The sequence below is a fragment of the Saccoglossus kowalevskii genome, chromosome 4 (genome assembly GCF_978046115.1).
Source record: "Saccoglossus kowalevskii chromosome 4, keSacKowa6.1, whole genome shotgun sequence".
Lineage (NCBI taxonomy): Eukaryota > Metazoa > Hemichordata > Enteropneusta > Harrimaniidae > Saccoglossus > Saccoglossus kowalevskii.
The window spans coordinates 21,226,897-21,242,349 of record NC_140644.1 but is presented as its reverse complement, the minus strand read 5'-3'; the positions used below and the strand labels follow the sequence as shown (position 1 = coordinate 21,242,349).

The following is a 15,453-nucleotide window of genomic DNA, read 5'->3' as shown; positions in this document are numbered from 1 at the left end:
CGTCAGGGTAACTGATTCAGATTGAAATTTACCTGTGAAAGCTGAGGAAATAGAGTCCAACAAATAAATGAAACATGGCTTATTGAATTTCAATAATACCGCTATATCGCGTATAACCGGATTATGTGTATTTCCTCCTTTCCGAATACCCTGAAACATATTATGTCGGTTATATGCTCAGCGCAGTCCGTTTGTGGCAAACATGTTGATAATGAATATAAACACTATTTACTTGGGGGGAAAATCACACTCATTAAATGGTTGCAATTGTGCGTTGCAGCAAATGTTGTATCTGTCAAATATACCCAACAACTTATGTGTCCATCATTTTAACGTGTAAACACGTCACGATGTGCAACAGATATTTTATATTATCGTTTAATATTTCATATAACTGTTACGTTATGCCCGAAGTGGGCGAAGAAGGATAGTGTATATATTAATACTGAGTATAATATTGTATCGATATATAATTAATCCAAGGACACTTTGATTACAATTTTTATGATACAGGTCGAACGTATTATCTACACCTTTCGTAAAAATCGACGATACAATGAAAAATTAAGAAAAAACCTTGAAAACGAGTGGCGGTGGTGCATAAAATTATCAACAACAGCCAATGGAAGCATCGATATCTGGATTTTGTTACAAGAGGTGTACTGATTGCCATCACATAACAACGTATTTATTTCAGAGAAAGCTTCATCAATGCGAATATCTACCACAGTTTTCTTCAAAAAAGAAAACAGTATATGAATATTACACTAGATATATTTACTCTGCCATACAGCTACATTCTGTTCAGTGCACAACATCGAAACATTCTCAGTATAATTCTGTGCACGATACATGACTCACGCTCACTGTCACTCGTGTTCTCGGCGTTTGTCAAAACACTCTGGGTAACTGCTTTCACTAAATGAAATTATCTCTGTGAATGGGAAAAATATTCGACACTGATTGACGCATTGCCAGCTTCTATTATAGGCCACTTTCTTATGTTACAAGGTGGTATGTGTGACATTATACTTTGAAAATTCAAGATGTTTAATTAATTATTGATTCCATAAGTAAATCCGATAAGTCAGACATTACACCGGATATTCAGCATATACATTTCGCTTTGTCGTGAAAAGTTTGTTGACCTTGATCTTTAAATAATATGAGTCTTCCCCACAAATTTATATGGTATACTAAATCTGTTATATGTGAAGCTGACAGTACGTTCGCATTCATTCCACGAATAAATTTTTCCTGACTTGTAGGAATCTGAAAAACGCGTTTCACAACTTGTCTCTTATTTAGTTTTATGCGTCATTCAAGATGGCGGCCCCATATAGTAAACTGAATGTCGCATTTATTTTATTATATCAGGTGTGCGCCAGCTGACTGTGGATGCACCACACAAACTGTAATCTATTGATTAATTAAGAATTAAAACCCTTCAATGTTGGTCGAATGTAACCTCACTGAATCAGAAATGTTATTTTTGTTCCCTTCATTTTACCCTGCGACTCACTGAGTTCAAAATTGCAAAATATAACTTGTGGCAGCCAAACTAATTTTGAAGATGCCGAGTCTCAGTTTAAGAATATTGACCAATTTTCAATTCAAAATGGACCCTAAAGATTAGAGTTAAACTCTATGGGAAATCATAATGCATTGTTCCCATGGAAACAAGTTTGGATATTTCCTCGTTATATTTGCTTTGTTATTTATATCACTCATGTCTCCCTTTCAGCTGAATAATAAATATTTGTTGTGCTTTTAGAGTCACTGCATTTCACACTAGTTAGTCTTTAAACAAAATCTCCAAGCTGAATCAAATATTTAGTCGAATAGATGCAAATTCCAGGAAAAGGGCCATGAGTGGAAAGAAAACGAAGGTTACAAAACACAAGATACAGTGATTTTCGAGTTAAAGAGATATGAAAATAAAGCAATTATCACTATTCTTTTATTAAACGTCATTCATTGGCTTACATTGAATATCTAAATTCCATCATTCTCTCTCAGCTCAGAGCACATTGACATTGTTTTATGTTACAAAACCGTGTGTAATCAATCTAGTTATACGCAATACTTATTCCGCTTCAAACGGCCGGTTACTACTATCGTCAAATAAGTAGTCTGTTTGATGTCTGATGATGTTTTAGAAAAAAACTAAAATGAATAACCAATGACAGGATCAGAATCCCCTCCCTGTGACTAAGTAAAAATGTACAACTTCAACTTGACGTATTTTTTAGGGTGACCCCTCTCTGATTATGCCGGCCAACGTCCGCTCGTAAACAGTAAACATAAGTGCACTCACAGTAATGTGCATTGTATGCACTAACACCAACTGAATTAAAGTCACTGTGCATAAAGAGGCAAGCTATCCTTACCGCGACATCGTTCACACACAGTCTGGTTTTAACTCGTACTTAATAATATGGTTTAACTGAACACCATCTGGCCACTATTTGTAGCTCAAAGGGCGATCGGCATTAACGTTCACATCTCAGATTCTAAATGAAAAAGTATCCATATCGAATAAGCTTAGACACACGCAGCTCACAAACATATTTCATGAGCTGATTTGCTGTGTGTTGCGGTAGATGAAAAGCGACACAGAAATACAAATATCCTCATAAGCTGTCTTTCTGTTACTGAAAAAAGTTGTTGGATTTACCTGAACATTGAACGATAAGCGTATATCCTTGTAGGAGATTGACCTGCGTGCGTGTGTCTCACTTGTATCTCAGACGTGCCTGGACTGATTACATTCAAACTTCGCACATATCTCATACGTTTCAGATACATAAGCACCTCCATTGATTCCTACGATTTAAGAATATTCTGTGGTAAAAAAAAAATGATCAAAATTGAGCATTTCTGCTATTCCGGAACTGGATTTCAGTCGTGTTAGCGAACTTGCTAAATTCGTGGACGAAACGAAACGATACATGTGATATAATTAACCAGACGCTGAGTTTTGTGTTCCTTTCGACTCCTTTCCGTTCACAGTCTTTGTCTTGATTGGCCGAACGAAAGCGACGGAAGATTTGCATCTTCATTTTTCTGATTGGCTGCATGGAACGTCCGAAAATTGCTGCGCCTCGCACTAATTATATATTCATCACGCCATATACGCCTATCCTCTAACTCACATTAATTTGCTGCTTTACTCGGAGTTTTAGAAAACGTACGTCTGGCGCGTAAAAAAAACATGGCCGTGCAAATTTTGGAAGCGTTCGAATATGATGAAACGCTTTCAACGCGCTTTTCATATTAAAACAACGGGGTATGACAGATCTCCAACTGACCAATAGGTGATTGCCATATGGAACAAGTGCCCGACAATTTTTCGTTCACGCTTGTACCCAGAGCTCGTTTACTCGTACGATGCCCTGCCTCGCATTGTGTTGCACGCTTGAGGTTTATAAAACAATGCACAAATCATGTTAAAACATTTGAAAACACAATCCGTTCATATTCGCCGTAAAACCCAGATGCTCGCTGCTGTGCGATCACTCTTTATCATGTATCGCAGAGCTGCATTAATTTCTGTCGCAATTTTAAGTTAGTGCATGGCGGGCGAACTAACTTTTCCAACGATAACACATTATAAACCATTGAAGCACTGCAGATAACGATGCGTTGTTAACAACTCAGTAACTAACTAATGTTTGTGCCACCGAAGACAGGATGTGAAAACTTGAGAATAGGCTCGATCAAGCGAACTTTCCAATAAGTACATGAAAACGGTGTGTTTATTTCTGTATTTCATGTCATCGTCGCAGTCTCATAATATATTTGTTTTAAACCGGCACATAAACATTACACAATGTCAGCATTTCACACTAAAATAATGAAAATGTGGTTATATGGTGTTTTCTACGAGTAACATCTTTCTCGTATGAGATATGGCTGGTACGTGGTGTGTTATACCCCGTCTCTATTTTCCGTTAGCGGCATATCATAGCGCGCGCAGTCGTAGAGATAAAGCGCAATCGTTCTTCGTCGTTGATGGCGCTGTTAAATATTCTGTATGCAGCTCTTCATTGTAGCGGCTCCAACGATTTCTCTGTTCACGCGATACGTGTAAAATGTGAAAGCGCTTGTTTTGACAGATGTACTAACTGGCGAATTTCAGTTTATTTTACTATGAAACGTTCACATCATTTAGCTAACGGTCGTACAAATAACAATATTTCATTCCAAATGTGATGGGTTGTAATTGAGTAGGATTGAAGCATAGGTCAATTATCGGTAAGTAAATACAAACCAAAAAAACTCATCGAATAATGATTTACGTTGGAAATAATCAACCTTCAAACAATCAAAGTTGATCGCGAAACGAATGAACATGCATATGTAACATAAGATGCATGATGTATGTGTGGATTCTTAATGTGATTGGTCGAGGCCAGCATGTCTGAGGTACATGTGGAACCGCACGGACACACGGTAAAACGGACGGAGTTAAACAATGAAGAAAGTAAAATCATTCCTGTTATATGTCGGTAAATATAGATATATATTGATATCAAATTGAGCGAAGAATTATTACACCTCAAACAAAGGAGTATGTTACGTGAATTATATACCTAGCCATGATTCCCAATATTCACCACTCCCCTTGGCCGCGATCACCTTTCCCCTATTTAAATGAACTTGTATAGTTCCATTGTGATTCAATCCTAATACAATAGTGCATGCAAGCATTTCGTTAGACCTGTGAGAAATGTTTGAGCAGCACGTAGCAGCTTCCCCCAAAACTGGGTAACTGAGTTGAATGAAGTCGATTGGTGTTTCAGATGTATTAGTAATCAGTGGCGGAATAAGGTAGGTAGTCCGGTCATTTCAAGGTACAGATTAGACGTACATACAGTCACTTGAATACGGGTTACCCGACTTTCGCGGTAACTCGGCTTCCGCCATTTACACTCCCACAACATTTTATTTCATTGAGAAAACAACAAATAAACGAGGGACTGTATGCAAGTGTAGGTACAGATAGTTGTATGAGGGGATTAAATTATCAACTTACACCTAACCAGTGTACTTCCACTTTTCGTTGTTTATGTCTCACATTTGTTGTGCGATAGTGACTAAATCATGACCATGACATTAAAACTATGGCGACTGTCGACGACGTCAGCTTTCTGCCGCACTGTGAAAGGCTTTCTTCCATGCCTTTGTAATTGAACCGGGTCAAGTTGTATAAGTAAAAGTGGCTAATGACCCTCGGGCCTTTCGGTCCATTAATTTTGAATTCATAGAGTATTATATGTTACGTGGAATGTTTTTTTCAGCAGAATACAATTTTATGTATCAATAAGCATTTCGTTTGGTATGCCAATTTGAATACATAGTTTGATTGGAACAGAAACCCCATTGAAAAAAAATAACACACTCAACATTAAAGGTTATACGTAACGTTACTTTGTGTGAAGTTGAGAAGTGTTATTCTAGTTCGGCTTAACTAAAGAACACATCGCTGACTTGATATATATGTTCGTATGATAAATTGCAAACAATTCAAGGACTTGAACATTTCACTGTTTAGTATGTTAATGTGAGAAAATGTCACGCTCGCACATACGTAAACATGGATATGCATAACATATAATTATACATCTGTCACCGTAACGCCATAAGTTACAGCGTGCCGTAATTTTGTGGTATTTTACGGGGTATTTTCATACTACCATATTAGGAAATGCGAATTCCAAATATGGAATGATTACGTAAGCGTTCTCTAATAATACAAACAAACATGGCTGCCACCATTTAGTACGTCTACCTGTAAACATCATAATGAAGAATCCGCGAAAATAAGATTTAAAGTAAAACATGAACATTTTATAGACATTTAGAGAATAATAATGTGACATAACGCTTAGTTCGGGAAAAACCTAATTCTACATGGCATACTACAAATTCATTATCGATGTTTATTCATCTATGTAGAATTAGTTGTCATTTTACACGTTTTCAAAATCAACGCGCAAGCATTATCAAAAAATCTTAATCCAACAAGGATTTATTTTTGCTAGCACGACGTTGATTAATAGTGTCTTCAATGTCGTCGTGTAATAACATAACGGAATGCCAACTATCAGAAACAATAATTTCAAGCAGTCTTGAATGAAAATTTTCCCATCTAGCTATTTTAATTAAATATGAGTCATAAGCTAGTTAGTGCAGCTTGCGTTGGTAGTGTCAGACATGGTTCTATCTCGCTGGCACAATTGGGCATAAAAAGCAATAAAGTATAGTAGGTCGCGATGGGAAAAAATATAACAAAGGCCGGTACTAAACATAGGCGCTCGGACAAAGGAGATGACACAGGAGTAACACTGACTCAGAGGACAAATACGCCACTGACCGGACAAAGACTAAGTAGACCAAGACGTGTAGTCAGGAACACAACAAACACAAGTCGAGTAAAATGCACGGAGCCATACCTAAGCAAGTTTTTGTTACGAAGACTGTACCCACCCGTTGGTGTGGGTGTGCTTACATCAACCACACAAGTAATATTATTCCTAATCTGAGTTTGGCTCAATTTGACTTTTATTATTTTCTCTGCCCTTGAATTTGACTGGGCTTAGTGTGAATAAAACGTTTTGGATGCGATCATTACTATCATGTTGTAGATTACCTAAATATGAAGGTACTTTCATTCATGTGTTTTTTCCTAAACAGTGGCCGAGTATACGCTACATTTCTCGCAGATATCCAAGTATAAGTTTATCCCGAACAATGGCTGACTCTACTGAAAGCATGGACTACAAATTCGCAACAAGTACCACGATGCATGGAGTTGCCAGGGTCGCAGAAAACAGTCGGTTAAGTGTACGCGTGATTTGGATTATCGTTGTGTTGGCATGTATTGGGGTTTGCGTATGGCAAATCTCTTTACGATTTATCAACTATATGGAGTATAACACCAATACAGAAATTTCAATCAATTATCCAGGCCGGTTGGAGTTCCCAGCAGTCACATTTTGCAATTTTAACAGGTATGGTGTAAATTTCGCCGCACCCGCCCTGACGCATATCATCTAATGTTCTAAAAAAATACCCCATCTGACAACTGAGTTGTACTCAACTTGCTCGCCTCGTATAATTACCCCCAGCATGTACCCTCAAATTACGCTTATTTTAGACCACACTGTTTGTCGTGAATACGTTTATAACGGTGATAAATAACACGTACGCATTTTGTAATTATTATGAAGTTTTGTAAAAAAAAAAATGCACATATGAACACCCTACTGTCATTTTAATTGGGGATTGCTGTAGTGTAATGGTTAAACTATTTTGGCACATGTTGGAACCATCTAAATGCTGCCGGAGATTCTGTCTGCAACAGTGCTCTATGGTGTGAATTGGCTAAATCAATGTGTGCACCAGAGTCTTTGTGTTCCCCGGCCAGCAGTGACATTTGGAGCGGCCATAGATGCGGATTCAATGCCAAGGGCACTGGTGAATGTTGACGATATACCCTGCATATTTCCAATCTGGCACTAGGGGGATTCATTGTTTAGAGAATAAAGAATTCCGCATGGCCCATTATTGCGTGACGACATGCCAAGGACATTGATCACACAACTATACAGCATTCTCAACCTGAATGAATCATTGGGATTGTTAATCCATACAAATGTAGGTAAACACTGAATGTTGACAAGTCGCACGGACACGCAAACTTGTTCGTTTACAAATCACTCAAGCTTCTAATAACAGAGCTGCACGTGGTACCAATCGACCACTGAAAACGTGGCGTTTTAATTAGAGGCAGTACACACTATTATAATGCGCGTAAACATTGAAATATGATGAGTCACACACACACAGTTACTCAGGTCTCGTTCGTATCTGCGTTCATTGACCTCGAGCCTCGAGGGCTGCACGTGGTATCGCGAATTCAGCGTTTAAACAATTGGCAACCAATTATTATAGCATATTCATACGGTGTTATATAAATATATCAGAAAACACATCGGGACAATGTTAAAGATCGTGTCACATTTATGATCCGGAATGACAGAATAATCAATTTTGATGATTTATAAGCTGAATAATAGCGAGCGCATATGAAGTTTGAATATGATCGGTTCAGGCATGCCCAAGATATAGATAAAAAATATAAGTCGCAATTTTCGGAATTTGCAGACGGCAAAAATATATTAGTACTATTCCATATCTACAGAACAGCGTAGTTTTTCGTCCATATTGCATCTTCAATAATTCATTCGTCGTTTTTTTATAGGTATACTTATTCACTTCTTAACAAATATGTGAACAATAGCTGGAACATTTTACTGTATCTCCAGTTAGCTAACACCCAACAACCCGTCTATCACACTGAAATGCTGCAACATTATGGAATTACACTAGAGCTACTACAAAGAGATTTGGAACGTAAATTCCCGGATGGACTTGACGTGGAAAACTTTACCAGAGCCATTGGCTGGCAGTTAAACGACTTTACATTACCATTGTGTCAGTGGAGAGGACATAAATGTTTTCCACAGGTGTGGTATACAGTCAATAATAATAATATAACTTAAGCGAAGCTAATTAAGTGTAGGAAACATCACGGGACAGAGAGTCCGTCCAACTGCCTTTAAGTTTGCAATGGGGAATCATGACCAGTAACACCATGGCTTGTCTCTCATCAATGCAAGAATTCACCAGCTGCAACGCCGTCGCCGATTGGCTACTCGCTTTGTTAATCAATTTGTCGGTGTACAGTTTGTTATGTTGCTATTTCTATTTCATTGAATTTATGTTAATTTCACTTAATTAAACACTCATGTATATAGTGGTGCATTTTAATTGAATATCATTATATTTAAATTAAATTGACTTTAATATAATTCAACTTAATTCAGCTTCTTAATGATATACGTAAAGGTGCGCGCGCGTGGTTCGTGTGTCTACCAATGCTATTTCAAGACCCACAAATCGGATTTCAATCAAATTTCGTACACATATTATCTTGGATAGTGCTCAAACCTGATTAGTTTTTTTTTTATTTCAATCCGCTATGATGTATAATAATTACCTAGTTTCACTTGCGTCTCAATGCTGCCCATTAGATTTCAATGAAACTTTGTGCGTAGGTGTTCTCGGATAATCAACCGATCTGATTATTTTAGAGTTAAAATACATGCATAATAATTAGCCAATTCACACAAATTTAAATATAATTCTCTTGATTTGCTTCAATACCATGGATCACGTTGATTTCACATTTTGCATTTCAAGCTTGTATTGGTCACCAGGCTTCTTTGTTATTTTTCTTTAAATTAATTGTAAACCTTCCCTATATCGTCTTCATATGCTTCACATACCCTCAACTCAAAGGATATCTTTCAAAAATGTGAGTGAAAACACTGTGTAAAAAAACGTTACATATGATACTACATTACTTACATTTTTTTTTTATTTTTTAGAATTTTACTCATACATTTACACGATTTGGAAACTGCTATACGTTCAATGGTGGAGATGAATATATAGATCAAAGAATCCCAGAGGCTGGACATGGTTTGTCAGTAGTACTGAATATACAACAGGTTTGTATGTTGTTTAGGTTGTCGGCTCAACATGTTATTATGTGTATGTTGTTCACCGCCCAAGCACAGTTCATCCTACAACCACAGCGAGTACCAACACCTATTCAATCGTCAGTCTGTTTGTCAATAATGTAATATGGAATTAAATTTCTTCTCCTTCTTGTCAACTTGAACAGTTTGTTGGGAATAAGATTACGTAAATTTGGTGGTAAGATCTAGAAACCAAGGGCCACATATTATACAGCATATACTATATTCTTATACAGCATTCACTTTTCCTGCCATGCTTTGGATTCTGTGTCCGTACTGATTATACGATTGTGTCCCTACCATCCTATGCCCGTACTGGTTACAGATTATAACCAATTACACATCCAATACAATCTGCACCCTACGATATGTGCCGGTAATCATACACAGTTCGGCATTATACACAGTTAGGTACATACACAGTTCGGCATTATACACAGTTAGGTACATACACAGTTAGGCATTATATACAGTTAGGTACATACACAGTTAGGCATTATACACAGTTAGGTACATACACAGTTAGGCATTATACACAGTTAGGTACATATATACACAGTTAGGCATTATACACAGTTAGGTACATACACAGTTAGGCATTATACACAGTTAGGTACATACATAGTTAGACATTATACACAGTTAGGTACATACACAGTTAGACATTATACACAGTTAGGTACATACAAAGTTAGGCATTATACACAGTTAGGTACATACACAGTTAGGCATTATACACAGTTAGGTACATACACAGTTAGGCATTATACACAGTTAGGTACATACATAGTTAGACATTATACACAGTTAGGTACATACACAGTTAGACATTATACACAGTTAGGTACATACAAAGTTAGGCATTATACACAGTTAGGTACATACATAGTTAGACATTATACACAGTTAGGTACATACACAGTTAGACATTATACACAGTTAGGTACTTACAAAGTTAGGCATTATACACAGTTAGGTACATACGCAGTTAGGCATTATACACAGTTAGGTACATACACAGTTAGGCATTATAAACAGTTAGGTACATAAACAGTTAGGCATTATACACAGTTAGGTACATACACAGTTAGGCATTATACACAGTTAGGTACATACACAGTTAGGCATTATACACAGTTAGGTACATACACAGTTAGGCATTATAAACAGTTAGGTACATAAACAGTTAGGCATTATACACAGTTAGGTACATACACAGTTAGGCATTATACACAGTTAGGTACATACACAGTTAGGAATTATACACAGTTAGGTACATACACAGTTAGGCATTATAAACAGTTAGGTACATAAACAGTTAGGCATTATACACGTGAATTCTAAATATACATGATCAATATTTTCATTTTAAAAGTTCCGATTTGTGTCTAACTGCAATTATAGTTTGTGATCAATTTAACAAATTAGAGTGAATATACAGAGAGTCTTTACGGTAATATCGAAGCAGGAATCAAATTCTTGGTACATCCGAAAGAGGAACCTCCACAAATAGGGTCACAGGGATATGCATTACATCCAGGAACCCGGGCATTTGCAGATATTAGACAAGTCAGGGTGAGTTCAAATCTGAATCAAAATAAGATGTATTGTACGAGTAATTTATGTCGTCTCTACCTGCGCTGGTTTCCCGCTCATATTTTTCTGACCAACTCTTTTGAGAGTCCATGCTCACCGGGATCGTAAATTAGTAAATCTCTGAACGTTTTAATTCCACTGCACCGTACTATACAAGTTTCGAGTTCCCTGATGTCTAAAAAAAATGTCATTGTACTAAAAATCCGACAATAGATTTTATTTTAATCAGACAGAGTGAATATTATTGCAACGAAAGAAAGAGTGTGCATTATATTCTAGTTCACAAAACTATCCACTGACTACTTTTCCGATATCGTTTATTTTTAGTTCCTTTCGAACAAATTCCCACTCCATACGAATTAATTAATACTAGTATACGAAGTATTTGATTTAAGAAATGGACAGATTATTATGTGACTGTCTGAGTATTCCTGATAATATAAATTGCATTGTGATGTCATACTGGGTTCATTATTAATATCAATGACACAATAAACTTATACTGTCTGTCTAGCCTAGTCTGAAAACAATTAATTATTTACCCAAGATGAAAACTACACCATGTGAACATACGTCAAGAACTTTTCACATAATAATGACCTTTGACCCAGATATCCCATAAAATGAATATATCAGATCAATTGGTTGTACATTTTGTGAGAAATATTTTGTTTTCAATGTGTCGAATCAATGTTTCCAGTATTTATTTTTCTAGTAAAAAATAATGCAAAGAATTGATACACTTTCCAGTGATGCTATAATAAACATAGTACCCCATAGTATGAGAAGTAGTACACGCGTGGGTTTTATTAAGTACAAAATAGTCGCCGAAACACGCGGAGATTTTTTGTAGCAAGTAATATAAATACAATACACTGATTGGTCAAATTAGCTCCTCAAAAAATTAGAATTCACAACCATATAATAAACAGACGATATTTCGAACATTTAAGGTATTTAAGAAACGTTTTGGGTGGAGAATTTTTTCAGTTGTATTCAACTCCAGATGGCAGCCAGACCAATATTCACAATATTTCAATGTAGATTATATCTATTCACACATTGCTATATTTATTTTGTTTCAAATTTAGTATATTTCCTTAGAACCACCATGGGGTCAGTGTGACAACAATGCAGCTCTCGACTATTTTACTTCCTACAGTCTTTCTGGTTGTTCATTGGAGTATTTGAAAAGTCTTATTTACAAGGATTGTGGATGCCGCCCTCTATTTATACCGGGCAATGAACCAGTCTGCTCTCTGAACCAGAGTTCAACATGTGTTCAACAAATATCCGGTAAGACGGCAACTAAAAATATGTACATTTCATTGGTCGTCACCGTCTATGTTTTTCTTAATGAAACATTTACTTGTATTTAAGGTAGAGATGCAGGTTCGTGGGCACTTGGGAGTGAAATCGTTTTTTTTGTGTTTTTTTTTTGCTTTTTATCATCCAAACAGTCTTGGCTATAGACTGTTAAAATTTTGTAGAATTTTGAATAGTGGAACATACTCAAAAGACGATTTTAAAATATAGATAACAGGTGCAAACATTCTCTCTTTTGAATGCTTAGCAAGATTTAGCAAGGCTGTACATACATAATAAAAAAGAAACATGGTTAAAAAAAGAAATGACGGGATCTCCATATTATGCACTATATTTCACTTTTTACAAAATGATAATACATTCAAATTTGGAACTGTTACAGCCATTTTAATTATGAGCATTAGCAAACTTCTTACTGAGTGAATTGTTATGCAAATTAGCAATTATCTCAGCTTCTGTTTAGTGCACATCCAAGGACTTAAAAAAAATAGCCCCTAGACGCTTTGACTTTTTGTTTTGAAATTTTCACAAATGATTGAAAATGTGTTTATCTTCAAAACGCCTTTGGGGCATTGTTTTTGGTTGAACAGTGTTACAACAATCGTACAGACAACTAGCCTGGGTGTTAATTTATGCATAAACTTGGAGTAGTGAAACTTGAGCTGCTGCCCTGCAAAACTGGTAGACAGTTTTCAAGACGGCACTTTCTTCACAGTTAACAGATGTACCCGTAAACCAATTTTGACAGGAAACAGCAGCATGGTTTAGAAGCTATTTTTTTTAAATCACTTATGACCAAAAAAAACAACACATTTCTGTGCATATTTCAAACTACAGTGTCTATAAAAAAAATACTAACAACATTTTTAAATTCATACAATAAGCTTTCCGAAAATATATAGTGTTGTGTTGTGGTTTCCTAATTAACTAATTAAAATACCTGTCAGGTAAACTGCATCTCTACCTTAATGCAGTCTATTTAAGTTGCAGTACCAAATAACCGTTTTGTATCTTTTTTGTTATCGGAATACGTCACATAAACTGAGTAAATTGCTCCTATCTTTTCCTATGCGTTCACTCCTACGTTTTCCCCGTTTTCATCTATTTATAGCTGAATGGGCGTCAAACGCCCCGGAACTTCCTTGTACAGTGCCGTGCAATTATACACTGTATCCCACGTCCTTATCGTATACAACGTTTCCCAGTACTAACGTCGCTGAACAATTTGAAATTTTACTTGACATAACATTGGAAGATATGAGGTAAGACACATACACGTAACAGCAATGTAGCGCAGTGAGTTATATCTCAAAAAGCCAGAAATGACAAGAAATTAATTAAAGCCGAACATTTCTTTCAGAGAAAATTATGTATATCTTGATGTATATTATTCTCAAATACAATATGAGCAATATAAACAGACAAAGGCGATGACGTCATCGGCTCTTCTCAGTGAGTATATAAGTAGTCTTGTCAAACACACCCGTATTACAATTACTTATTATAAATTAACTTCTGAACGAAAATGCAAAAACGTATTTGATACAATCGGAGAAATTAAATAAAGTTGCTTCATTTTTGTCTTCAATATACTACGTCACAGTAATCTAACATTTGTGTTATTTTAGGTGATGTTGGTGGACAGTTTGGACTATTTATTGGAATTAGCGTTATCACATTCGTTGAAATAATAGAGTACATTGCTAAGAAAATAACAAGAAAATGCTGCCGCGCAGAAAAATCTATGAAGGTGAACTCATACAATGGTGAGCCTCACTCAACACGAAACTGAATAGTTGTTCCGCCCTGGCGTTACTTTGGGGGGCTTGTCCTCATGGGTGCGCCATGCAACCGAATTTTCAATAGATTACGACACACCTTGTATGGCATGTTCAGTGTTTTTGAAACAGTCTATAGATGTTAACAGAGCTGTGTGTGGGGTACATACAAGGTCTCACTGAAAACGAACACCTCCTCATTCACGGACGTTATGTTATAATGTAGGTTACTAGACATGACCACTCCATTCAAATTGTTCGTATGAGTTAACGCAAGGGCACAGACAAATTTTAAATTCTGGTCGATGATTAATTTTATTCTATTAATATGCAAATGTCGGCATATGCTTTCTCGCCACGGTGTTTTGTCGTTGTATTAATGACGGGGATGTATTTTAACACTGATAAAAAAGTGAAATAAGTGTAACTATTGGTGACGTCACGCATGTTCATGAAATAATACAATTGAAGGTATCATTATCCAAATAATAAACATAACATTCAACAATAATTACGTATTGTCAAAATGTTATGCAACGACAGTTAAGCTATAAAATGATCTTATTTTCTACATTCAAAAGAAATATTATTCAGCAAGATTGTAACCACAATCTGAGCTAATTGTATATTGTACTTACAATGCATAATTATAATGCCAGAAATGGTAACTCAAAAATGTTTTAAGTTATGAAAATATATTGAATGTTTCATAAAAACAACATCTTTGGTTAAAGATAATAAAAATATATGTTATATCCGATGTTGTTCTGTCTGGGGTCATTTAAAAGGATACGACAGATTTTTATTTGCAGCCGTTTTGAAATTATGATGTTTTTCATAAATCGCGCTTTTATATATGTTTAAGACAAAAAACGCAAATTTTGTGAAACACATTGCGATAGATAATTGCAATGTGATCAAGACAGGGTATACGTGTGATCACCTGATCATCATTGGCTACACGATATAAAGACTTACCAGCCGTACGTGTCGGGTGGATTCTCAGGCTGTTAGCGGATGGAATAAAATGAGCCCCAATGAGTTGATATTATGCGTCTATGACGGCGATCATAAAACGGGTGCACTATTCAGGTTCTGATTGTTCCGAGACACACGAGTGTTTGTTTATTTATATTATTGTA

The 15,453-nt window shown here is 36.2% G+C and overlaps 1 protein-coding gene across 1 annotated transcript; it reads left to right on the top strand.

Moving 5' to 3' along the window:
- Nucleotides 1-4,708: 4,708 nt before the first annotated feature.
- On the top strand, nt 4,709-15,063 carry LOC100378383 (amiloride sensitive cation channel-like protein). The gene is given in 9 exon segments (NM_001185007.1): nt 4,709-4,833; nt 6,700-7,016; nt 8,270-8,534; nt 9,459-9,581; nt 11,040-11,186; nt 12,299-12,503; nt 13,645-13,795; nt 13,894-13,985; nt 14,162-15,063. Coding segments are annotated over 8 exon segments (1,407 nt in total). The 5' UTR covers nt 4,709-4,833; nt 6,700-6,756; the 3' UTR covers nt 14,326-15,063.
- Nucleotides 15,064-15,453: the final 390 nt, after the last annotated feature.